At 37.2% G+C, this 26,447-nt stretch overlaps 1 protein-coding gene across 4 annotated transcripts in view; it reads right to left on the bottom strand.

Moving 5' to 3' along the window:
* Window positions 1–21,345: 21,345 nt before the first annotated feature.
* LOC111248999 (uncharacterized) overlaps window positions 21,346–26,447 on the bottom strand; it is a 77,426-nt gene continuing 72,324 nt past the window's right edge. For all 4 annotated transcript variants that reach the window (XM_086986008.1, XM_086986006.1, XM_022802233.2 and 1 more), the window contains 2 exons: window positions 24,939–25,072; window positions 21,346–24,387 (listed from right to left, as the gene is read on the bottom strand). In XM_086986008.1, coding sequence (XP_086842134.1) covers window positions 22,804–24,387; window positions 24,939–25,072 — 1,718 coding nt within the window. In that variant the 3' untranslated portion in view covers window positions 21,346–22,803. The remainder of the gene's footprint in view (window positions 24,388–24,938; window positions 25,073–26,447) is intronic.

Below are 26,447 nucleotides of genomic sequence, written 5' to 3'. Positions count from 1 at the left end.
TTTAAGGATCCCTAGTTAATATGTTTCTCCATTCACTGCTCTTTTCGTTTCTGTGTTACTATCAAACTAAATATACATTAATTTTATGGGAACGGCGTATCTTCAGGTAGTGGCGTTTTCCTATCAGGACTGTCAGGACAGGTATTTCTGTCCTTGTGAGTCTCTTCTATTTGAAAAGAAAAATGTTAAAGTGATTTATCGACCTCGAATTGTCTCTGAGGCGGCAGTCCAAATTGGAGATTCCTGTTCCTCTGTTCAACATATAGAAATCTTCGTTGTGTGTTTCGTCATAATTTCTTGGTTTCTTTTTCCCTGTCAGTCCGTTATTGCCCGTCGTCTTTCACCTCAGTCGCGTTTGCAACTCCGGCTATTGATAACCCGAGCCGGAAAGCGTCGTCGCATTGACACACCGTCTCCCGCCCGCTCGCTTGCCGGCCTCCCTGCTTATCGCTCGATCGTTCTCTGCTCACTCGTTGACTTGCTTCCTCCCAGTGCGGCATTCCTTTTACCCTTAACCCCTTTTGCCAACTATCGACTCGTCCACGTCTTTCTCGTACGTCTTTCTTTCTTCGCTCGTGTTAGTATCGCTAGTGCTTCCAGGGACAACCTTTTTCACCCCCTTCTATATCTTCCTTATCCGTGTGGAGGATATGGAAAAGGGATTCCCCTCCAGAAACGTTCCCCTTTTACCCAAACGCTCGAATGAGGCAAGACTCTATCTTGGTTTTTCTTCCGTCACGTTAGTATTGTCTCGCCCTCGCCGCCTTCACACTGTGTCTCCCGTGCTCACTTGCCATTCTTTTCGCTTTTACCCTAGCATGTCTTGATCATGCTTTTCTTTTCCATCTTTCATTCGATCCTTAGGTAAGCAACAAAAGTGAATTATGAGAAGGAACATTTCGCTGTAGCCAACATTATCATCATTATTTCGACCGTTATCATCATCATTATTATCACCACCATCAGTACTATCAATAATGCGTTTTGATCAAGGGATTCACTTATTTTTTGAACTTGCTCATCTCACCTCTCCGCGGAAAAATCGTACTGGTCAGTACGCGTGCTTTATGGTCGTCGATTTCTCTCTTTGGGCCTGTTTGTTAGAGATGTCTATAGATTCCGTTGCATAAGCTATGAACATGTACAAGGTTAAGATTGGACATAAAATATTTTGCCAATTGCATACCAGTAACTGGCTCACCCTTGACAGCATTAAGCATCAGCTAATAAGTATATTTGTGTGTATGTGAGAAACAACAGTATTGGAATATTATAGCTGTTTTGTTACACTTCGTGAAACGTTCAGTAAACTATATTATTCTAAACAAAGTAAGATTGTAGCAGACGGTAAAATTATGTAATTACTTCAAAAATTGTAATAAATGTCATAATGAAGGATAAATAACATAAACATAATTGTCGTGATATTCTATGCAACGCAATCTTTAGCTTAATAATAAAGTAGTTCTATTGATTAAATTAATGTAATTTGCATTTCGCGTATTCGTAATTTAATTTATTTTTACATTAAATTCGGTGTTGCTCTTCTTTTCTCTAGAAGTTCGTTTTGTCCTTTTCCTAACAGGCACACGACTGAATAGTTATTTTCCTGATTTGCATCGGGCACGTCCAGCTTACAGCGTCCAAATATTGAGCGTCTATCTCTCAATTGTTTAACTCGAACCGCTGCATTTCAGCAGGAGCTGCGGGTCTTGGACAGAATAGATCCAACTGACTTCAGTTCGAATTTTTCCTTCGACGTTCATCTCGAAACTCCTAATCTAGTTTACCTTTACTTTCCAGAGCAATGAAGGAGACTCTGCAGAGTTTGCTCTTCGGCTGGCAAAAGTTTGTCCAGTTCAGGAGAAGCCTCACGCTACTCTCAAAGGCCTATTTCCAGCGCTAACCTGTTTTTACTTAACAGTAACCGAAACCGCCTTTCAATCATTGGTAGAAATAAATTTTACACTGATATATTTAAGGTATTGACCGTCATTTATATCACAAAGGTTTCGTTTACTTTGCTTCCAAATAACGTCGGGTGTACCTTAAATAAGATCTTTGCTTCAAAGTAATGGAGTAATACTTGTGCAGTTTTTTTTTGAATTGTTAGCATGTGTACATTGGTAAAACTGCATCTTATCAAATCCATAAGCGATACAATCAAAACGTGATAGCTAATCGATATCACATTCTATGTATTATTTTGTCATTCGCTATGTATGCGTTTATATATAGTAAATGATAAAAACATTTGATTATTTTGTTATTCGTAATACTTTTGTAAAAATAAATTTATATTTGTCGAGTAAATAATTATTACACCCTGGAGCTCCTAGAAAATATAACCTACATGAACATTTATCTAACGTAAACCGCAAAATAAAAAAATATTGCTTTTGAAGCGTGTAAAAAGTATTAGTCGATCAATTGAGCCCTCTCCTTCTAACATTTACTTAGCGTGATACACTGACACCATTTACTAAAATTCCTAAATGAATGTCATGTGTTTCTGGAAAAAGGCCTTGAGGCGTGTTTTTGTATAGTAATGCCAATATAGGCGTTTTATTTGACTTCTTAAATTAACTTCGAACTTGATACAAGCTAACTGCCCGCGGTCATCTGGTCTGGTGCGCGCATTTTCCGCCAACATTCCTGTATGATCTGTGCGGTTATTTCGCTTCTTGCCAACGATTCTGCAATTTTTAGAAAACTTACTTTTCAATTTTGATACACAACCATAATCCTTCCATTCTGTGCTGTTAAACTCTTCGCTAGTCTGTCAAGATTTTCTTCATCAGTAACCTCACTGTGAAAAACATTAGCCCTATATCTGATGCAAAGATTTACTTTCATAACGCAGACACGGCAGTAATATTCAGTACTTTTATCGGCTTTTTCTCTGTGATTTAGGCTCTGTACGAGGAAAAAGAAAGTGCGACAACTAGCTATTCTTTAATGTACTCATGCTGCATCCCTATGTATGCGCCATATTGGTTGGTCATGGCGTCACTCTAGTGATCATTGGAATTGACGGAAAACTAACAGAGGTCTTTCAGCCGAATAAAACTCCCATTTTAATTTTATCGATTATCTTAAAAAAATATTTCTAACAGCTAAACAATTGTCATGCGTAATAACTGCTTTCCCTAGGAGCATATTTTTCATTAATTAACAAATAAATAAAGTTATTTCTCTCTGCATTATTCACTTTGCAATGAGTTTTTGTATACAGCCTAGACTTGACGAAACAAGACTATGCAAAAGCGAGAGGTTCCAAAAAAATCATGCCTAAAAGAAGTTTCCCGTTGGCACCGACGCAACTACATTTGTCATCACAGATCAAGTGGTCAGAGGAACTCGATTTCGGTTTTAATTATGTCAGCATGCAATCTTTCTTACAGAGGCTCTTTGTTTAGCTCACGTGTGTGTATATGTACATATATATACACTAAAACTCTAACCAGTTTCCTTTACTGGCTGGTGTATTTATTAAAAGTCACAATTTCGCTTATACTTTGTGTACAGCGTGCACATAATGTATCTGGATAGATACACATGAATTTTTCAAAGCTGAAATACTATAAAAGCCTTATTCAATGACTGTTTTTTAAAACGCTGGGATGGCTTTCCTCAGACAGCACACAATAATGTGGAATAGTAAGAACCAGGGGTATATGCTTATTGCCTCCTTACCTCTTAAGTAAAGAAAAAAGTGCATCACGAGTATCGTGGCAATATCTAATAAAGAAGTAGCAGTCGTCGCCTAATGGTCGTTCACGTAAGAATAGATTTATGTGGTCAGGGTTCACTATTTTCGGTAACATTGTTATCCAAATGTCGTCATTATTTCACAGATTCGACTCACAATGTCACTTGGTAGCCAATGGTAGAGTCATTACTAAACCGCAACTCGAAGATGGGCCCTGAGATCTCCATAACAAAGGCTTGCGCATGATTACTTTTGAAGGGATGGCCACCATTCCTGAGAAGTCTCTCACTTAGCAGAACGCCGAGCACAAGTATAACTATTGCTTGTAAATACAGTAACACACGTGCTCGTGTATCAATCTCGTATTCAGCACTGCTTGAATCTGCGATTCCAAGCGAAGCACTAAGCTTCTCTAATATGCATTTATTTTATGTTTATAAATCGACATGAGCAGAGAAAAACCTTTTTATCCTGACTTTCTGGATTGAGCTTATTTTTCTCATGATTCAACAAGAGTTTACAATGATTCCTTTTTTAAAAATTACATTACAATAGTAAAATATCACAGCACTTGTTCGAGACTGAGTCGTTTAAACCATTGCAAGGAAATTTCAAAGATGCTCCTACGATGTAAACGCCGTGCTAGATAGGCGCCATTTTCAGAGTAACGGAGATCATTATTATAGTTTTAGTTGCCACATGAAAATGCGTAACTACAAAACAGATAATATTCCAGTTCCAAGAAACCATTTCGTAAAAGCTCTATATGTAGTGTCAATGCGACAGCTTCGAATCGTTATGAAGAAATAGAAGCTGGGCTGCTAATTTAAATTAGCAATTAACTCCAGTCAAATATAACGTTTCGCGATGAGAATGTAAACACTTGCTACATTTGAAGAAAAATAAATTCAGTTTAGAACATCCAATCGACGTACCCTAGAATGAAGAATATCAAAATGCAATTGAACAAAAAATATTTAGATACCTAGATGAGTATTGAATAGATTAATATTATTATAGACTCAAATTTCTTGTTGACAAAAATAAATAAATCACAGCACAGCACTAACATGAAACAGTCTAGCACATCCAGTGTACTCTTAAAGTAGGGTGCTGCATGATAATTGTTGTTGATGAAACTTTGAGAATATTAGACCTTAAGCATACCTTTTATTATTTGACATTTTAAGAGAGAAGACAGATGCCATTACCAGTTACGGGTGCGACGCTGCTGAACACGCAATCGATAACTTTGAACTGAGAATTTTCTAAAACGAGTTCGTAATAGTCAGTACATTAAGAAACAACGTCTGTATAACAACACTTCTGTATAATTCTACCTATTGAATAATTTCGCTGTATTTAAGTAAAGAGCAGAATATAATACGTAATGTCGAAGAAGCCGCATAATAGTTAAACCTGCACATTGAAGTATTGTCCTTAACGGACTTGTCTAAGAATTTTGGGGTCATCAGTCTGATGGCATACACAAGGATAATTAAGGATAGCACATGCTTACGACAAGAAAAGTCTCCTCGATTCAAATTTTAGCTACCCCAGTAAGAAAGGCCCAGTTTCAACTCCTTTTGACTTGACATAGAGCAATAAGTATCCACGATAGTACTGCACGAAATCCCAAGCCACGTATTTATCTGTTTGAGAAGAGTTCACGATGCGTAGGAGTACTTGCGTATGGGCCAGTCATGTATCTCGCAGGCATATTTGAGTAAACCCTTTTTTCGTTTGCATATTCATGAGTATTAATGGTAAGCACTACGGTCATTGTGCATAGAATAAAATAACAATAATGTTTGAATCAAGGCGCTTTATGTTGCACTACACACGTAACGCTCCCTTTGACTAAATACAAGCTGGATTTGTATTGCGTTGTTTCCAGTAGATCTGGGTATCTTACTCTTAAATTATAACTAAGGGATAGCAAAGCGTTCCGGGTGCAAGTGTTGCTCAGTCGAGTATCTAATATATAAAGTTTCATTTTAGTATAAAAGAATATCAGCAATGATTATTTTTGACTCACTAAAAACTGAAAATTTTAAGACAAATAGTTGTCTTCGTTTATGGAGGTAAAGATCTTTCCTTTACTTACAAAAAGTTTACTTTCATTAAATAATTAGAGAAGATCTCATCATGTAGCAACATTAAAAGAATCGTTATAGAAAACATCATAAGTTTGATCGGAACGGATGTCGATGATGGTGATGATGATGCCATTCACGGGCCTTTCTAAGGGGTGCTTATTTTGGGGACATCTTAAATGTTCCTTTACGCACAAATAGGTGGTGTTTTAACACGCATCATATTAAAGGTACTATAAGAAAGGCACACCGATGCGTGGCCAACAAGGACTTGTTCGATAAAAGCCCCGTTTTATCGTTAATGCACGCATACCCTTAACGACGTGATTCGGCTGGTCTTTTCCGTTGCACAAATTAGTAGGAATTACACCCTGCTGGTCACATACACATGTGGAGCGGTAAGGATTAAGTAACTGCTTGGCTACTGTCGACATTGTTGGCTACAGTTAAAGGCAGTGACGTTGTGGGATTGTTTTCCGGGTTTTATTTTAACGTGACGATGAAATTCTTTGGGTTTATCAATGAAGAGCTGTTACCTGAGTTGTGTGTAAAGGAAGATGGAAGGTATTGCGAAACTCGGATAGTCGTTGTTTGAAGTTGTTGTAGACTACCGATCACAATGGGCCTCTCGTAAATTCTATAGAAGCGTTGTTACAAACCTTATCCCAGTTCGATGCCTAACTTCTTTCCGACCTCATTTTAGCAGCTAGGGCTGACCCTCGAAATCTATTGACTCTTCCAAGGGCCTTGTTTTCAAATATTAGCAGTATTTTGAGGCTATCGTTCGCAACTATTTGTCAACTTACCCGGTATAGAACAACATTATCAGTTTGTACTGTCAAGCCAGTATGCAGCGGCGGCTATAGCTGTTTTTATACCATAGAATCGTGATCAACGTGGAATGCAATATGTGTTGTCTTCAGGCCGTTCTGTTTTCCTAGTGTAAGTTCATATAGCAGTAGTGCATTTAATTTTTCGAAAAAATTAGGGGCGCGCCATAATACTATAAGTGGCACTGATAGCCGGTGGTGATGGTGGTGCTACTGTTTCATTGAAAGGATTTGTGACAGCATCTGTTGCTCCGTGACTTAGGCACTTATGGAAAGTACGTGCGGAAGTAGTGGTTAGTACTGATCACTAATACTAAAACCTCCATTTTGGCTGGTTGCAACAGTCGCGGGTGTTGTACAATACTTGGAGTGTCTTGCATGAAGACCTCGGCACGCCGTTCTAGTAGATTCAGTAAACCGAAGCAGTCAAATTTATAGAAGAGGCAGCAAATGCATAATCTGTGGGAGCAAATTCAACGTGATCCTAGTTTTATATTGAAAATGATATATCTCGATTCGGCGCATTTTTACACGATTCAACTGATAATTAAACAAAACTGTGGCACATGGGGCACGGCGACGTCACTCAGACGCCATTTTCCCTCGTGACCAATTACAGAGCTAAAATTATTTTAGGGTTAAATAACTCCGAGCTCAAAGAGCCATTAGACCAACTTTTTTGGCTTAGCCGTTAGTGGTTCTTGTTAACAGAAGATATAGAATTAACTTTCTGTGGCCGAAACTAGATGAGTTTGATTTAGATCTTATGTAGTTCCGTGTGTGGCGCTAGTTGCCATGGTCTAAAATTTTGGAGTCATTGACAAAGAAGCTGTAAGAGTGTACAGTTGTCCGTTGCATGCCTATATAATGTCTACCTCATTCGTGCGACTTAGCACCGCTAAACCGGTGTTTTTCGAAAAGTAAATTCAAAAGGAATTTCTATATTGGGTAATTATCTAACAAGAAATTCAGTAATTTCGCCCACTTCATTAAAAAAAACAATAAAAAGTATGTGCTCGATTTTAAATTTGCGGTGAAATCCGGAGACAATCACCCCCCAGTGGCGTATTATTTAAGATATAACCGTAAGCCTCGTAATATGATCTTAACACTGTCTATGACGGATAAGCTGGTGCCACTTACAATCATATGTCAAAATAAATATATTCCAAATAATGACCTTACATATGGAACGCAAAAACGTTTTTATTCAGCACACGCATATATATTGCTTAATACGATACGAGGTCAGTTTGCTTTGTTCTAGGCACATAGCCTATATGTCTAACTTAAATCTATACTGCAGCAACTCTGCAGACTTCAAACGCAAGAATTTAGCCCTCCAAATGTATAAACAGTCATGTTAATAGGAAATTAAATTGCAGATCACTTTCTGTTACGGTATCAAAGCGTGTCTTGACAGGGACAATTCTTACAAAGAAAGAACTTTTTGCGCTGATTCCTGTCCTCTTCTTACTTTACAAAATAAATCGAAATTCGAATTTTCAGCCCTAGCAACTTGATAACGGGATAAAACGTTTAATGATTATTCTAATTTCTGTCCTTTTGTGGCGCTGACTGTCTGACACGCCCAACGAAGCAGTAATTCTATTCCTATTACGGTTATCGTTATTACAACTATTAGTATCCTGTTTGCAAATTGAAGTGGAAGCAACATCTAAGTGATCACTTCAAGCTACTGTTTGTGTCGTTGTCTCTCGCTGTGCTCTACACTGTATAACCTCCTGTTCAGTGAACATTCCTTCTTCTACGGAACAACTTCCACAGCGTCTACTAGATAAACTGGCACCGCTTGCGCCTTACCCTTTCCTTTTAGTGCAATGTCAAACTATTCTGTAGCTTATATCATAGTATCGAGCAGCATGGGCCTTTAGAAAGGCTCTTGAGAGCTACCGGCGCCAAGGCTCTAGTGTCCTTCCGTTATTTGGATAAACAACGCGACGTCGCAAGAAAGCCGAGTCGAACATACCACGCATCCGTTTTTTACTTTTGTATCTCTAATCTCCATCCCTAATGGTCGAAACAGCACAAACCATATGCGCTTTACGCACCGGCCTACATATCTATTCTTTCGGTGCCTAAAGATTTCCCTTATGACACATAGATTTTCCTTGCGAAATCAACTCCTTCATTGAGTTTCCTAACTTGTCATCATAGCAAACAGGTTGATGAAAGGCCAAAGTTTTACTCGACTATATATATATATATACATATTTTAATTTTTGCTACTGAGTAGATTCGCCAGTCTCAAATCGCGACACGAAATCGCGAAAGCTGACGTAGTAGGAGATATTTTAAATATTAAGCTTTTCCTAAATGCCTTACGTCATTTAGATCATATTCGCTCTAAGCAATCGGACTGAGAGGGGGCCGTTTTGTAGGTACCCCATGCTCTCACACAATTTAGACTAGGCTTGTTGGTAGATCGTTCTTAAGTGGCATGATAAGCGGATAAGAACGAACAGTTACAGAAACCTCCCAACTGACCTGCTCTAATGTGAACCTTGTAGGAAATTGATATAATATGATCTTAGGAAGTCGCTGAGGATCGCGTCTTGAGAAGACTTGCTTGTAGCAAACTTAGCATACGATTTTGTTAAAGTGCGAATGTTTTCATAATGAACACCTTAATTTAAGATCGAGTACATCAAAACTAGCTTATCTATGGTTAGTAACAGGATGGCAAAGTAGCGGGCAAGAACAAAGTTTGATTAAATGTACTTCTGAAGCTTAACCCTTTTTAACCCTTACCGATTTAATTATAGTTAAGTTAATTATATCCTATTAACTCCTTTGAAGATGTCATAGATTAGAAAATTATGTAATTTGTTTTGTAAAACCTGCAATTTTTCGACACGAATAATTTGATACCAATAAACGATACTGTTTATAAAAGTTCCGTAAGAAGCAGCACTATCACACAAGCAACTCACTGGGTAACCTCCATGGTAGAAATCAGATAAAATTAAGCGTAAAGGCAAAAGGAATATCTCTTCTCTTCTTCAAACCGATCTAGATGGATGTCACTGCTTAGAATACATTGAGCAAAAGATTGCAGATAGAAAGACGTTGTTCTATTTTACATATTCTTTATGATGTATATGCAAATCAATCTCTGCCACTCCTGAAAGATCTTAGTTAATTGCTTTTCCTTGTGTAAAATTATTGTAATTTTATTTGATTAGATAGATATTATGTTTTTACATTTGACTTGGTGCAGATTTTGTAAAATTTATATGTTATTTCACAAAATTACACTACTTAAATGAAGGTTTAAATAGCAACTATGAATAGAAAGAATTTGCTAGATAGACTTGATAGGTTTCCCACTTCTTTATAATTTAGCTATAGATAAAAAAAAATCGTTAAATAAGTTTAGTATCTCCAAATAATGATATTCGAGTCAACGCTCAAGTTATAATACTCATAACTTTATTTATGTTTTATATTATCATATACTATTATTATTTATTATACTCTATTCGGTTAGAAGTACTCGGATTAGAAGTAGGATAGACCAAATGCCGGATGCCTTGGGAAAAATGTCAGATGAATTCGCTTCCATCAATTTACTGTACCATTATGCACTCTTACAGATTAATAGAAGATCGGGCTGTTTCATCAAAGGTTATCGATAATAAATTTGTAACCCGTGATGCTGCCAAATTTGCTAGTTGTTTATGAATTATTATGTCTCTGCCGCATCTGGCATATAAAATATTGAATGACTCCCTCGTTTTTTTGTATGAAATACAAATGGGAACATGTTACATGTGACTCTCCAACTGTGTCCGCCGCAAAACGTAAAAAGTTGTAATAATTCAAGTGTAGTTTTCATTATCTCTGAACCACCATTACACTAAGTTTCCCATTTTCAACTGTTTCGCGCGACCAACAGCAGAGGACATTCTGAACGTCTTTTTACGTGAATTTACGTGATCACAATCAAGGTGTTTCTATTTTTCAGTTTCATTTAAAGCCGCAGTTTCTGGAATTCAAATCGGCATTTTCGTCTCCCTATCTCCGCCACAAGGCACAATCAGTTTCATTTTGGAGTAAGCTCAATGTGGAAGCGGCCAGCAAAACTTTCGCGATCTAGGGTTTGTTTTCCTACAATCTGACGTTCGCTATTTTTCCTTCTGTAAGGGCTATTGTTCTTAGCTTTGTGCTGATAAACATTATAACTCCTGATACTCGTGCTTTAAGAACCGGACTAGAACGTTAGTAGATCTGAAAATTCACTTCATTCTACATATATCTAAATGGCGATATCTAAACAAGCTTTACTCAATGGCCATTTTTAGTTTAAATAGAACATGTTTTAACCATAGCATATCTATTCATACAATGAATAAAATCCTTTCCTTTGGGAAAGACATCAATTGTATCGCCTAGTAACTGGGCCAGTATATTGTTAAGATAGTAAAAAATAAAAAATACATTTGTTAAGGCTGAACTCTTAGATTGCCAACACGTTTCTCAATTGAAGACGTGTGACTACTTATTTTTACTTCTTGTTTCTTATTCTTTTTCAAAACAATTATTGTCAATTTTCAAATTTAAGCCCAATTTAAGGAAATACACGGAACGCGTTTGTAAATCATTCCTTTGCCATTGTCATTACCTCTAGGAAGAAATCAAAGAAACGTACTCATGATTACGACAATCCAAGTCGAAATTGATTTATTGAGCATAAATGACAGCTGATCAGTCCTTAATTTTTTTATTGGTTCTTTTTGTGCAGTAATCTTTGCATATTATGCAAAGAGTTCACCTGGTTAAATGTTGTTATAGTCAATTTTATGATGTAATTATACTGGTCGAATCTGCAAACATGTTACTATGGGTGATAATAATAATTACCAGTGATCGTGGAGTGGACGCATTAAACATTACAATCACTCCGATGGCCGGCATATTCTTTACAGATTTCGAAATCGATTTCTCGCCAAAAACCTTTAAAGGTCGATTGGATGTGCCCCAGAATGAGTGCTGCAGCGGATTTTCATTGAGAACGAGTAAGAAGTACTAGATTTCTGATGAATCTTAGACATCATTAGCGAGAGCTTACACGCGAATACTGATAAAATATGCTCACAAAGTTCCAAAAAAAAACGAAAACTCTAGATAACTTATTCCTTTACTATCAACCGACACCTTTTAGTTTTGGCATACCCCACAATGGGCTTCTTTGGTGTTAGCCAAGATTAGTAAGTGCATGTGCCCAGCTAATATAAGGCTTGTTAAAGCTATTACACGCACTGAATGTACTGAGCGAAAATACTGTGTGTGTGTGTTAATTACCACACCGCTAATCCAACTGAAAAGTTCTTAAAATACATAAATTTGCATTCGTACTTGTTTTTTATTAATAAAATATGTAATAAATGCTTATGGAGACAATACTAGTGCTTGTCTACAAGAGTCGTGGTATATATCGCATCCTAAGAGTAACATTCGGATGGCTAAAGTTTACGTCGTTGCGTGGGCTCGATGTCTGAATTAGGTAATTGCGAACCATGGTACGGTTAAATACAGTAGGGTGAAGTCGTCCTCACTGCCCTAATTAGAAAAGACGTACCTCTTGTAGACCTGCTTGCTTTTTAGGCACCTTGTCTTTAGACAAATGTATAAATCAAATTTGGGTGCATTAGTGCTATGACATCAACTCTGCTCAGATATCAGAGTGCAGTGGGCTACAGATGCTGAGAATTCAAGCTATTTGAACAAATCACGGATGTTTAACTAGGAATCAAATAATGACCCCAGTTGCCAATCCGATGTATTGATGAGGTTCGTAGAGTGAATAAAATTTAAGAGAATAGGTAGGGTTCCTATCGAATACGGAAAACAATAATTGGAGGGGCCCAAATTAACTAAACTGGTATCTGGTGATTCCTTTTGCTCTATGTCATTAACAATCACAGACTTTATAAGAAGCACGCTTTCATGAAATAAAGCTATAGCGCAACGGTTGTATATATAACAAACGAAAAAAGAGCCTGCTGCCCTCCAGCACCTATGTTACTGGGATGCCTGATTCGTTGACTATTAATTGTAACCTCTGCTTCCTTTGAAGCAAAACGGTATCCACTTATTTACATCACTTTGAAATTATACCCGACTATTTACGGTATAACCACATCTCATAAGCTGCGACACTGAATACAGGACACTCAGCGTCCAACGACTGTACGAGGCTCTAAGCTTGATGTTCAATCAATTGATGCCAAATAGAAATTCATTTCATTCTTTTTTGCTCTAGCCTTTAAACTTTCCACGATTCCGAATCACATTACGGAAACACTGTAACTTCACGAATTACAATGATTAATCTTTTCGTGTAGCCTGCCGATCGTTTAGCTCGCCGTTGGGAATGTGATCCTGTTTATGCATACGCAGGAATGCTGATCAAGCTACTGAAAATTTACTATTGGTTTTCTTGCCTCTCTTTTATATCGCCTTATATGCAAAGATTTTAGTATACATTGAACCAGTCTAAGTGAAACAAATTTGGTACCATATCGGATGGTCCCGTCTTTTGTCGCCTTACCAGGTCGCATTGTATGCATTACTCTACTTACTCTTATACAAGAGGATGCTTCGTATACACAAGGAACAATAATTTTGGGTAGGCCTCATCTACAGCTTGTGTTTGCAAATATGAGCGTGTACTGTGTGAGGTAAAGAAAGCCTCGAGATGGCACATTGGCTGCACCCAGGGGATGCGGAACTAGTCGTCTTAGCAACGGAAAACGTTGCTAACGCAAACTTGCTTTTCCTTATATGCTGAGTGGGATATATTATTCTTATTGTTGTTATTAGCATTATTATTCGTTTTGTTCATGTAATTTCACATAACATACGGAGCGTCAGAACAGGAAGCCAGTACATTAACGACAAAGTTTCAAACTCTAAGGGTCAGTGCCACTTTTCAGTGCACTGAATAGTTCAATTCACCCAACATCTTTAAATAGAACCATTAATAGACGAATTGTGTGACGGAATGACCAATGATAATGCCGCGCGTAAAGTTCAAACCATTTAGTGAATGGAGTGCTTGTTTCAGCTAATATTTTGAAAGCCTTTTGTCTCGTATTTTCGTGCTCGAATGCTATACGCTAGATGATCGCAGTCAGGGTTCCGAATCCTGCAAAAAAATTACATTACCTTTAGATTTAAATGTTGATTTAACGATGCTTTAGAATACATTGAACTTCTATGGACGAAATTTCGAGGGCCACCCTCTTCATCACAAAGTCAGAGCTGTAAAGAAGTGCGGGCCAGTCCAGTAAAGCGCGTGCCGCTCCATCAAGTAGAGATAAACCAATGGATAGGCCCACACCCTGATTTGAGTCCCGCCTACGCACAAACCAACCACTCTAACGATTATAGTGGCTGTGGTGATATTAAGGATGTTCCAGTACGCTGTTTTTTCGCTCTAGTCTTGAAGAACGGGAGAAATAGACTTACATCTGACCTCGATAATGATCCTTCCATTAACGTTTTTTTCCAACAGTGAGCCCCATCGATGACAGCAGGACTGCGGAGTAAGTGGCCTGCTTTGCGGACCTGACGATGCATATTATATTGCCGCGTAAACTACCTTCATAAACGAAAAAGCGTTTGCCGTTACTTAATGCAGTCGGAGAGAAGATAGAAGCCAAGCCAAAATCCCATTGTATTAGATGTGTTAAGTTACGTGGAGTGGACTATTTGGTACAGAATATCTGAAAAGTCACATAGTCCCACAACGTTAAAGTGAGTTTCACAATCCGTTATACAGACATTGGGCCTCTGAATGCTCCTATAAGCCTACTAAAATTGCGCGTCTTTTTAAGCAATCACGTATTTATTCCTATTGGTGGTTTGAGCCGTTGGAAAGTTGCTACACTTTATAGGAGTACTTAACCTTTTTAGCGATTTAGATGACGAATTATAAAGCTCTTTAAAAGCCGTACGGCCGCATGACATTCCGAATATCCTGTGTGTTATTGTATATTCTATGTTACCGTTCAGAGGTACTAGACGAATCCGGGAGTTCCGCCCCGTGTTGCTTTGTCCTTAATTAATTTACTCAGTCTAATTCGTTCACCTGGACTAACAAATACTATAGGTCAAATATACATTAACAGTTATCTCGTTGCAATTATATTGCCTTACCTAACCCGTTACCCTTCTGTAGTTATTTGATCAGCCTGTTTCAGTATGTTCGTCTGGGGGTCAGCCAGTTCTAGATTTGTCTAGCTCGTGACATGTTGGCTTTTGGTACATTTCTACAATATGATTACGGCGCCCTTTTAATGTTAGCCGATTGACTCTGTTTTCGGAACGCACGTAAATAGAATCGCCCATTGGCCGACCTCTGTTCGACTAACTAGAATTGAGTCGGCCTTTAATGGACTTCTCATAGATGTTGCAGTTATTAGATTCGTTTAACCTATTGGTTCTATTTATAGAACGTTATCAAGGTTTAAAGATTTTTTAATTTACCCTTTTACAAGAAATATTTACATATATTATACAGAAGAAAATTGACTACGTTGGTTGGGAGGCCATCGAAGTTTAAAATTTCTGCCCTTCTATTTGTTTTTTTATAATAGGTACAATACTTAAATATATTTCATCTTTATATTCTTACGTATATATATCCTATTAAATAAATATATGAACACTCGATTACACGTTTGCTATAGTGGACATATATTTTTTTGTGTATTAACCTTGCTCCGTAATCTTCAGAATTCAGGTCTTTTCTCATATGAATCTAAATAAAAATGTGATAAACATTTCATGATTATCTTATATTTTATATATAATGTATTAACTTTGCTTTTGAGAGTTCACTGAGGCTTATTTTTCATTCCTTTTTAATTTCTTTTATTTTTTAGCAAGCAGTAACATTTATTATATCTTGGTTGGCATACTGATTTTAATTCTGAAAGGTCACCGTAGATCATAAAACAACTGTTCTTTACTATTAATTTTACTCTTTGACATTTTAGTATTCCTCTTGGAAACGAATGAAAACTCTTTTTTATGAAAGCAGGCTCCAGGCTAGCCGCTTCATTTCAACCAACATTTATTAAACACTTGCTTAAAAAATTTTCGAAAGTAGCTTAAAATTCATTTCATCCCATTGCTACATATTGTTAGTAGAGTTTTTGTTATTTTCACCCAAAAATACTCATTTTAGGAAGAGGTTATGTATCTCATTGTTATTCAGTTCAGAAATACCCTCCTTACGTGCAACCCGATGTTAAATTTTCACCCTTCAAACAGCATTTCAGATCCGAAAACTGAATTCAGGTATATAGAGCTATATTGCACATAAGCTCAGCTCATCGAGACCTCTCGATTGTTGCGAAAAACGGTGCTTCCACATATAGACTTCGATGTAAAAAATTCACATCCGTCTCACATCCGCGTAAAAAAGCTATCACGTTCAATTTTCGACCCTTTTCACTCCGAAGTATACATTTTAGTTAAAGCAAGATGTACTGCACTCTACTTAGCTTGTAAAGATCTGTGGATTGATGTGGAGGGTCGACGTCACCAGTGCTGTCCTGCACAGAGAGAGTTTTTTAATATATCGGTTTTTCTCTCATCAAACCTCTCAAAAAACATTTTTTTAAAAATATTGAAATGTTCATTATATCAACCGTATCAGTTGACTCCTACTAGAAATTCGCTCAAAAACCGTTCAAAATGCCCATTTGAAATATAAAGGAATGTGTCACACAGCTAGTCAACTCGTCGGGATTTATTGATTGATAGCAAAAAATCTTCTCCTACATAGAATATCAGCTTGGCGGACGTTTTTGATTAGTATCAAGAACGAATACCTTTCGCCCTGCATAGGGTTTCATGTAAACATTCGGCTATCACTTTAGGGGCCTATCTTACCAGCTGCTCTTCTCAGACTAAAATAGACTGAAAGTGATGCAAAGATCAGTCCAATACAACCACCTTAAAGATTCGATTTTAGTTGAACAAAGAAACAAGCGAACAAAGTGTTATTAGTACATTAGAAAGGCTGCGAGTTTCGCTCGCCGCCAGCTTTGCCTTTGGTTTATCTAATTAGATATTATTGATTATATTCATTTCTTGATTTTACACCTAGTCGAACGTGAACTATGTGGCTCCAACTCTTATCCCGTTACAAACTACCCCGCTCATTTAAGTAGCATTCTGCAGTTTTTTTATCAGCTTGTTTTAGTTCAAACAAGTTAAATCCATGTTAAATCTAGCCTCCATGTCTATGCCTCTATGTAGAGTTTTACATTCGGTACCGCCATTAGGTATTCCATCAGTCGACTGGTTCCCACCACGAAAGAAAGTGTGTCTATACCCGGATGCGAACCTGGATCTAACCCAACAAAGGCTAGTTCGATGACAGGCGTATTCCATTCTGTGGCATTTCTCCTAGGATCTTGTAACGCCAATTCCGTCATTTTATTGCAGGTGTTTCTGTAGAGAAGTTCCACCTTTCTAATCCATCGATAATTAGTAGGCGACCTTCGATATTGCCTTGTGTATCCACCTAGTAGAATTAAGATAATTGGAGGTACGCTATGTGTCATAAATAGTCAAATTTTAATATATACAACGCTTGATATAATGAAAAATTATACGTTCTCTCTGGAGGACGGCACTTCCATGTGATACTGAAAGGCGTCATCTGAAATTACGTGTCGTATTGCGAAAGTTTTGTAACAGGCGCGTTGCTTGTGTACAAATCACTATGTCACATAATGAAATTTATTCTTGAATGCAAAAGAAATTCACTATCTTATATTTAAAGAAATACGCTTTAAAGTGAGGACAAACTTTGCACATCATGGCAATGAATGTTCGCGTTAGTTCTATCGTAGCCAATTACTTTCATTATTACTACTAGTGTATCTTTGCAAAGGTTTCAAGTGCCTATCTCGTTGTGGAGTTCGCTGATTATCTGTCTCGTGTTCTATCTCGTGTTGATGTTAAGTTCTCCACAACTTTTAATGTTTCACAAATTGGGTTGCTGTATGGACAACCCAACTCTAATTTCACACAATTAATGTCCGCAGAGAGACAGGTATCACCGTAAAGGTGCAGCTTGCTCTCAATAGCAGCCCTTCCTTGTTTATCAGCGTCGTTGGTCAGCCGATTTGGTGTTGTGTGATATAATTGCAGTGTATTAAGTTTACGCTTTATGAGAGAAACAAAATTTTTCCTGAAAGAACAAAAATTATCGTTTAATTAGCTTCATCTTCTGTGCTGTTTTTTTCCAAGGACGAGCTACATAGACCGCAAAAAATCAGTCCAATCTATCCACCCTGCGGGGTCTATTCGAATCGGACGAGCCCGCTTCTAAAGATTTCCAGTAACAGCAGTTTGTAAAGTAGATAAATAGATAGCAAACCAGTAAGTTTTACTGCACACGGATCGGTTAAAATACAAAAGGCTTTCAGTGCCTGTATGTAGCCATGCAGCTACAACCAGGCGTTTATTTTTAACTTTTCATCAGAGTAACCATTGTAACCAGGTTCTCGTTAATCTAACTTATACGCTTTGCTGTAGACTTATGTAACTTGATGTGTGAAGAAATCTTATAAAATGAGTCAAATAAAATACTCCAAACCAAATTGTCAGCTCGATTGTAATAAAAGTAATTTAACTGATCTTTGTTTGTTAAAACTCAATGTCCATTTATGACTATTGCTGCTTCGTTTTACAACTTTTGGTTTGCTGATCATCGAGATGTTACATATATCATTGGGAAGCTTTTTCTTGACTGTTCTGGTCACATGTTGTCAATATTTTATCTGGATTAGGAGCTTAACCTTGGCTTCCGAAGATAAGTGTTCGGCAGCAAAAACAGCATGTGTTTTTTTAGATGCATTTATACCTTTTAACTAAAAAACAATATCCGCATTTTTTTTGAGATCAGCAAAGAATCGATGTCTCACTACACTACTCTTTCACCAACATGCTCATGTTTGAGCCCAAACATAAGATTGCGGTATCCGAACAATACACTGAACAGTAACTTTGTAGAAAAAACGAAGAAAAGTCTTCCAACGGTAACCAGAAGCAGCAAGACCACTAGCCATCACTTGGCTATCAGAGCGAAGAAGCAGGAAAGAAAAACGGCTCTTCCTTCTTTATAACCTAATATGATTCAAATACTATTTTTAATTGGTATTAGCAAGTTGAAAAGTAAGCTAGATATACGGGTCGAAAGTTTAGTAAAAACCTAGTTCATTTCAAAAGTTAGACGGATAGCTCTAATCGGCACATTCCTATGCCGTGTGAGGCTTAGTCGAGGGAACTTTCGGTTATGATAATATGATACTATTTAGGGATTTATGTCATCATTTTTACTTCTAGTATGTATGAAAATTAAATTAAATGTGATCTTGATTTAAAGGTATACGCTATCAGCGTCATGCAGACTCAGGAAAGACAATATTTTCTCTCAGTCCTATTAGCTTTTATTATCTCTATTTACTATTCGTGCCGCCATGAAAAGCTGATATTTTGGAATTTGACGGAGGTCAAGATTACAGTATGTCATATTTTTTGCATCACATCTCTCTTCTGTTTATTCTGTATTCCGTCAGTCTGTCTTTGGAAGGTTTCGAGTTTCTTCGGGCTTCAACACCTTATCATTTTTTCACCATTAAGTTTCTCATGTTAAAAACCCTAAGTTTAAACGATTTTCACTTACGGTCTCGTACCGTTTTACCTTATTTCACAATCTTCTCCCAGCTCAAAAGATCGATAGGAAAAATAAGTAACGTACTGTACACAGATTTTTCCACCTATCTTATCCGGGCTTTGCGCTACCATAGAAGGCGCGCACCAGCGTCATGCCTCTTGTTAGGAAAGGCTTTATGTGTGGGCAACATTTAACATGACGATGACGATGAAGCGGACCATAGAGTTGATATAAAAGGTCTTCTACAATGGCGATGTAACAAAAATTATAACTGTTTAACGCATTATTAATACTGATGAGCGTACATGGTCCAATACTGCCTAGAACTATTGTAAAAAATAGCAGTGCTTGCTTCAACCGTAAGTCTACTTTTTTGTAACTAGAACAGTGCTTCTTTTTCTAGTTATAAACATGCCTCTTTTTTAATTATCCTATGCCTCTGAAATTTACATTTAGTTCCCCAATAGTAATCCTACCTTTGATAGATACAAGAAATGTTTTTTTTAGCTCTAAAGGATTCTCGCTCTGATATTGAATTCTGTTTTCGATTATAAATAAATACCTACTAACGCATAGCATAACATTATAGCCAATTTTTCTTTGTAAATAAAGGCACTAAGAAATAAAAAAGAAATAACGTTTAATTTAAGAAAACTAGTAAAGGAAATTCTAAATGGACTGTTAAGGCAGATCTTCCTGAACTGTTATTTTACTGTTTTATAACCTATAACATAATTTCTTCTAAACTGTAGAACAAAGTCCTACCTAGCAGCCCACATCCTTTGACCTATCCTGTGAAGATTGGGGGCAATAATCTTAACACTGATTAAACATAGCCTTAATCGATAGCAAACATACAACAACCTTAATTGGTTTCAATAGATTCTTGAACAGTCGCCATGAGCTAAACGAAGGACATAACATCGCGAGAGAATAATTGGCATTTCGAATATGACTAAAGGTCGTACCGAAAATGGTACTGAGAATGATTGAAAATCATATTGGAAACAAAATTTTCAGAATAATTTTTAATACTAAAGTCAAATTATTCATTAACACATAATGCAACGACATACAATCTCGTGGTGTAAAAAACGTTTACGTATTTTACGTATCGGAATATTTAGAAAAAGGCCTAGCTCGTGAAAACTCTCACCTTGATAGGTTTATATCCGTAAATAAATATGTACGACATTGCCCTTGACTACCTTGCACTGCCGAGTTTTGTAAAGATCTACATAATCTTTGGCGTACAAGCTATAGTCTAACAATAGTACGACTCGATATACGTCTTTCTGTTTTCAATGCTTGTTTCTAAGTGATACATCTCCCAGGCGGCTGTCATTTGGTAATGGTTTCTTCCTATGGAATAAAGTGGTATATGAGGGTGAAACGACCGCTTTTTTTTATAATTGGAAGACCATGTTTCTTGTAAAGGGCACTAAACAGGTATTTTTCTATTTTTCCCATAAAACACAGTCAACATACTGCCTAAATACCCGACATTTCTTACCGTAACTGCCGCAAACGTTGCGCTGGCCATTAGAGCTGCCACAATTGTCTGAATAGTTCTGGTGTCATTGTAATGACAGACCTGGTTTCCTACAAAGCTAAACATAAATAATTTGTAATTCACATAATTTACATCCCTACACCAGCAATAAGATCCAAAGCCAAAACATCCGCGTACATATCTGCCGATATAGGGCTGGTTTCCTGTATTTAAGCTTGCAATGGATTGGTCAGCGTACATAATGCTAGCGAATGCATTACCTTATTTTCCCGGCTAAAGCTTCGTGATTTACAAATCTAGTCAAATTGCCTCCTCTTGCGCGAAGCTGTACACTATGTTCCACTCTCACAAGAAACAAACAACCTTCTATGGAATAGTCCATAAGAATTTCGTGACCTACAGTTCTATATTTAGTAGGCATATTGCTAAGGCGTTACGCTTTATGAAGAAATAAATTAGAAAAAGATGTATTCAAGTTTTTTTTTTTGTTTTTCTGACAAGAATATCACTTTATTTGAATCACCATCAGTAGCTAATTTACAACTCGTTACTTTCTGTCTACCCCTTTTTCTCTTTTACATTATTTTGTCGTTTTTGCCTCTTCGCATTCTCATCATAATAATAGTAATAACAGTCATTAGTGATAAATTCACAGTCCTCTTTCTTCCAGGTCACTTGTTACGGACAGAAGAAGCCTTTAAGATGGCTCGGCCATATTTATTTATTTATTTGTCGTGTCCTTTCTTTATTTTAACTTTTTTTACGTATTTTTAAGTTATTCTTTTCGCATCTGCTTTTTTATGTGTTTGCCGACGGATACGGCTATCACATTTTTCTCCTGTATTTGTGTCAGTTTGATATTCAGATTCACTATTGCACTATTCTGACTTTGCCCACAAAAACAGTTCGGTCTAGTCGGAAACTTACTTTTCCGAGTTTGTACGTTATGGGTGCAACTTTTCGTGTAGCATCCCAGAGAGTACAAAATATTCAAAAAGTTAATACACACTTATATGGTGCCCAATGATGGTACAATCGAGGAGGTGGCCGAACCGCAGTGTAGTCCCAAAGACTAGACAGCTTGTCTAAGCAATAAATATATCAGTTACAAAAACTCTATGTTGAACATTTCAAGTACGTATCATGCACGTATAGTACGCTTATTAAAAGAAACAGATTTTGTTTTATAATTACAAGAAATGACTATGAAACTACTAATCAAATCAGACATTCACTTAGCAGTTAGTAGCTATTCATAATACGTGGCAATGAAGATATTACTCTAAAAACCATTTGAGACGTTTTTCATTTACTTCAAAATATGAATTCACTATTGCTCATATTCCATTTTTGCGATGTGGGCTCTTTTATCTCATCTGTCATGAAAATAATTTTTATACACACTCTTCCTTCTCTGCCATTCCACTCGAGCTCAGTAATAATATCGACAGAATAATTATCATCTTGAAAATGATCAACAACACCAATTTCCGAAAATCTTTTCTTTTTCTCTACATTATTACACTTACCATCGCTCAATTTAATCGCCACTAGGAATACTTTGAGGGGGCGGCTTTGAATGACCACTATAGTCATAGCCTCGTGGGTTGTTGTTGTTGTACTCGGCATCCCGCTCAACTCCATTATTCTATTAGAGGATTGCGAGTTGAAATTAAATTAGAAATGCACACAGTATCACGAAACTGTGGCATCATTCAACAATTTCTCACTCACGTTTACATATGTCAACTATTTACAGGAAAGTGACAGACTTTAACTGACAAGACATCATGTTTTCGTTCCGTTTTTGTCATCGTTATGTCAACATGATGTTTGTGCTCACATCCATAAATTAGTTTTTCTTAGTCTACTTACTTACTTTTCCAAGTATTACTACAAATAAAATATATGCACATCTAGGAGATACCCTAGCTAGCAAAGAAGTCCAACTTTTGAAGAGTAGCAGTAACTCTGGTGATTAGTTCGTCTTTGTATCGCCATATCGTTGTATCGCGGATTGTGCTGCTTTTGAATTCTGACTCGCAGCTTTTTTGGAGTGGGCCAACGCAGTCTTTGCGATAATGCTGCATTTGAGCTATCTCAGGTGGCACACTATAGGTCGTGCATGATCCGAAACAGTTCAATGGAAAATGGTTATGCAGCGACACCACTCGCTGAGTGTCATGGAAGCACTTGACGTAAGCGCCAGGCTTGGTGAAATTTTTAGCGCGGTACACGTGCTGTAACATGTGCATGTAAGGTGGGATGCCCACCTCATGAACTTCGTGTTTCATTTCTTCCCCCTTTAGCATGTCGTCCATGAAGTAGACATTGCGGAAATTGTAACTTGCGCGCGTATAGTTATGCTCTTTAAGGGCCTGCGGTTGTATTGCTTCCCTCATTAGATCTGCCCAACCCTCGTGGTTGATCGGCATGATTACCTCATCGATGTCTAACAATGCGATGAAATCGTATGAGTATAAATTGCGATATAAACAATCATTGTATGGAATTAGCTCATTCTGCCGCTTGTGGTTCGTACGCTGTTTCAGAAATTGATGTCGAAGGGCTGGAAGATTCGGCATGTCTCCAGGAAGCGTTAGCGGGGTATTGTCGACAATACCCTTACCTACATAATGTTGAAGAACTTTTGATATATTGGGATGTACCTCAAGCTCGTAGAAAAAAATCTTTTTAGCACCAAGTATATTCAGCAACTCAATCCATTCGACAAGTCGTACGCTGAGGTCATCTTTGAGAAAGTCTAATCCTTTAACGCATACAGCAAAATCCTGTTTGATTTCCGGCGCGTTGTGAATTACCCTCACATTATTTGTTGGTGGGGTACATTGCCGCTCAACGAGTGATACAGAGGAAGGGTATAACCCTCGACCTTTTTGAAAGGGCGCTGGGCAACTAACTATGAAAGGTTGCAAAAGACCATCTTTGTAATTACCCCATCTTGAATACCACGCATAAGTATATGAAGCTAACGACACAACAGGCATGGTAGCGTTATCATACCACAAAAGGCAATACTTCGTCGTTGGTTTGATGCGGTCAATCATAGCTAATATGCGCACTAGAGGAACCTTTCCTACCCGCTGTCGTATATCGAGATACGCTCCGTAAATAAAGAATGAGCCATTATTCGTATTCAACTTTTGCCAGTACAGATTATTAAATTGCAAATCATACAATGGCGGATATTTTACACAAGATTTAGAAGTTATCGGTGGTTTTGGAATTTTCGGGTCCCAGTATGCATAAGGAATGTTCGACACTTCTTTTAGCTGGCTCAGAATATCATCAATGTTTTTTGCATCCTTATCAATCTTCACGTCACGATCGACAACGCCAGATGAAGGAACGGATGTCTGAGTCGTTGATGGACCTGGAGCTGCACCGACACCCTGAGGGATAACATTTGCGGAAGAATCGGCGCTACCTGTGGCATCTTGCGGAAGCTTTTGTAGTAAGGCTCGCTGCGCTGGAACTCCCAAAAACGGATTCTGGAATAGCGTAAAATAAAATGCATTATATCACTGTAGATTACGTATGTTTGTTATGATATCTATATTTCTTCCCTTGATAGTTATAGAAGGCTAAAAAGTGTGATGTTTGCCCGGCTTCGCATTTTTCTGGGATAAATGCAAAAACCGGACAGCGCATTTTTTTTTTTTTTTTTTTTATAAAATATCCAAAGGTGCGTTTTAAACTTTAAGCTTTAACAAACTCCGCTTTAAAGCTTCACTTTTAACACCCCATCAAGTATCTTTAACTTTTTCCGTTATCCCAACTTATAAAAGAAGACGTCACAACGAAATATTTTGAAAATCTTAGTCTGTTGTTAAAACTAGCTAACATCATGCACTAACTTTCTGCTGGATAGAACTGGCATGAAATACCGAATTAAATTGAAAGTAAAATTGGAGTAGATCAAGCAAGTGCTTGAAGGAACAAAGTTTTTTTTAACCTAACCGATGATGACGGTAATTATATCTAACAGATAGATAAAACAATTAGATAGATAAACAGATAGATAAAAAAAATTATTACTCACCTGCGAAAGGTCGCCCGTACCGAAACGGAAAGCTATGTAACAGGCGCACATCCAAATGAGACCGACATACGAAAGCTTCCGTAAAGTTCGCCAGTTACCATCCATCAGCTGCCGATTAGAACCCATAGCCGGTCCTGTAAGAGTATCCATGGTAAGAATAACTTAGGATTTATTGGTCGCTATGCCAGCTTTATAACCACCAACCATAGTAGCTTTTTATATATATATGTGTTTGTCTTCTCTCATATACTTTTTTATGTGTCCCTGGAAAAATGTATGCACTGTTTAACGAATCATAATCTTCTGGTTGTTCTTTTTCAGGGTATGGTTGATTGGAGATAATGAATGAATTAGAAAATAACCTTTGAACAAGAAAATATTAATTTTAAAATGTTATTCATAGTTTAAAGATGTAACCCTAGTACAGAGGCAATATTGTAAAAACGTCGGTCCCAGGCAGATCCTCCTATGCGATTTGTAATTAATTGGATGAAAAGTATTTTCAGATGGATGTAACTGTTCAGGATGTTCATAGACATCGTTCCGGAAAAACCAAGAACCTCAACGAGTTACATCAGTCATGAAAAAAAATACCATAAAGTTGTAAAAAAACATCCCACAAATCTGCAAAACAATAACATTATGAGCTTGGCATCAACAAATCAAGTGTTTATCGCATTCCAAAACGTTGTAAGGGGAAAAGTGACATTGCAACGATAATAAATGCAATCAGCGGAGAAACCAAGTCGAAGAGAACAATTTCCTAACTAAGAACTAAGGAAATGTGAAGTTTTTTGGGAAGAGTGTTTAAAGCAAGAAAGCCACAATCAAATCAAATGACACAATTGACCGATATAATAGGGTGACCGGAAATCTACATGTTACATTGTCTGTTATGCCACAGGTCGAGCAAGATGTTTTTTATACTATTCTTTTTTAACAGTACAGTGACTGTACCAGTTGTTTGAATTTACTGTACCAACCGATTTCACCACGTGTTCGGAAGGATTTAATAATTTAATCTTTAATTTAAAGCTAATTTAATTTTCAACAAGACAAAATATTTGCACATTATTATAGTGACCTAAAAGCATCACTTTATAATAACCTTCTAAACAGGTGGGCTGGACGAAGGGGTGCTACAGACCTCTAGCTACCCCTGTTTCGTATTCCACCCATTTCTCAGATCTAACGCCAATGAGCCTTCAGTTGTGGCGATACCTCGAAAATAAGGTTTACGCCAGATAACCAAAGGCATAGGAATATTTAAAAGCGATAATCGAACAGGTATATGCCACGACGCCAAATTAAATATTGGTTGAAGTTTGTAAACTAATAGCTCACCGTTACCAGCACTGCCTTGACCAGAACGCTAATAATTTTGAACATCTGATATATATTTTATGTATATTTTTTTGCGATTCATATATGCATTCAATATTCATTATATGTAAATTAAAACTGAAATTGTAATCATTCGAGGTGTGAATACATTTTTACACTCTGTAT

The sequence above is a fragment of the Varroa destructor genome, unplaced genomic scaffold (assembly GCF_002443255.2).
Source record: "Varroa destructor unplaced genomic scaffold, Vdes_3.0 BEIS01000004.1, whole genome shotgun sequence".
Lineage (NCBI taxonomy): Eukaryota > Metazoa > Arthropoda > Arachnida > Mesostigmata > Varroidae > Varroa > Varroa destructor.
Note: the sequence above shows the minus strand (reverse complement) of the source record. Positions and strands in the feature narration are given on the sequence as shown.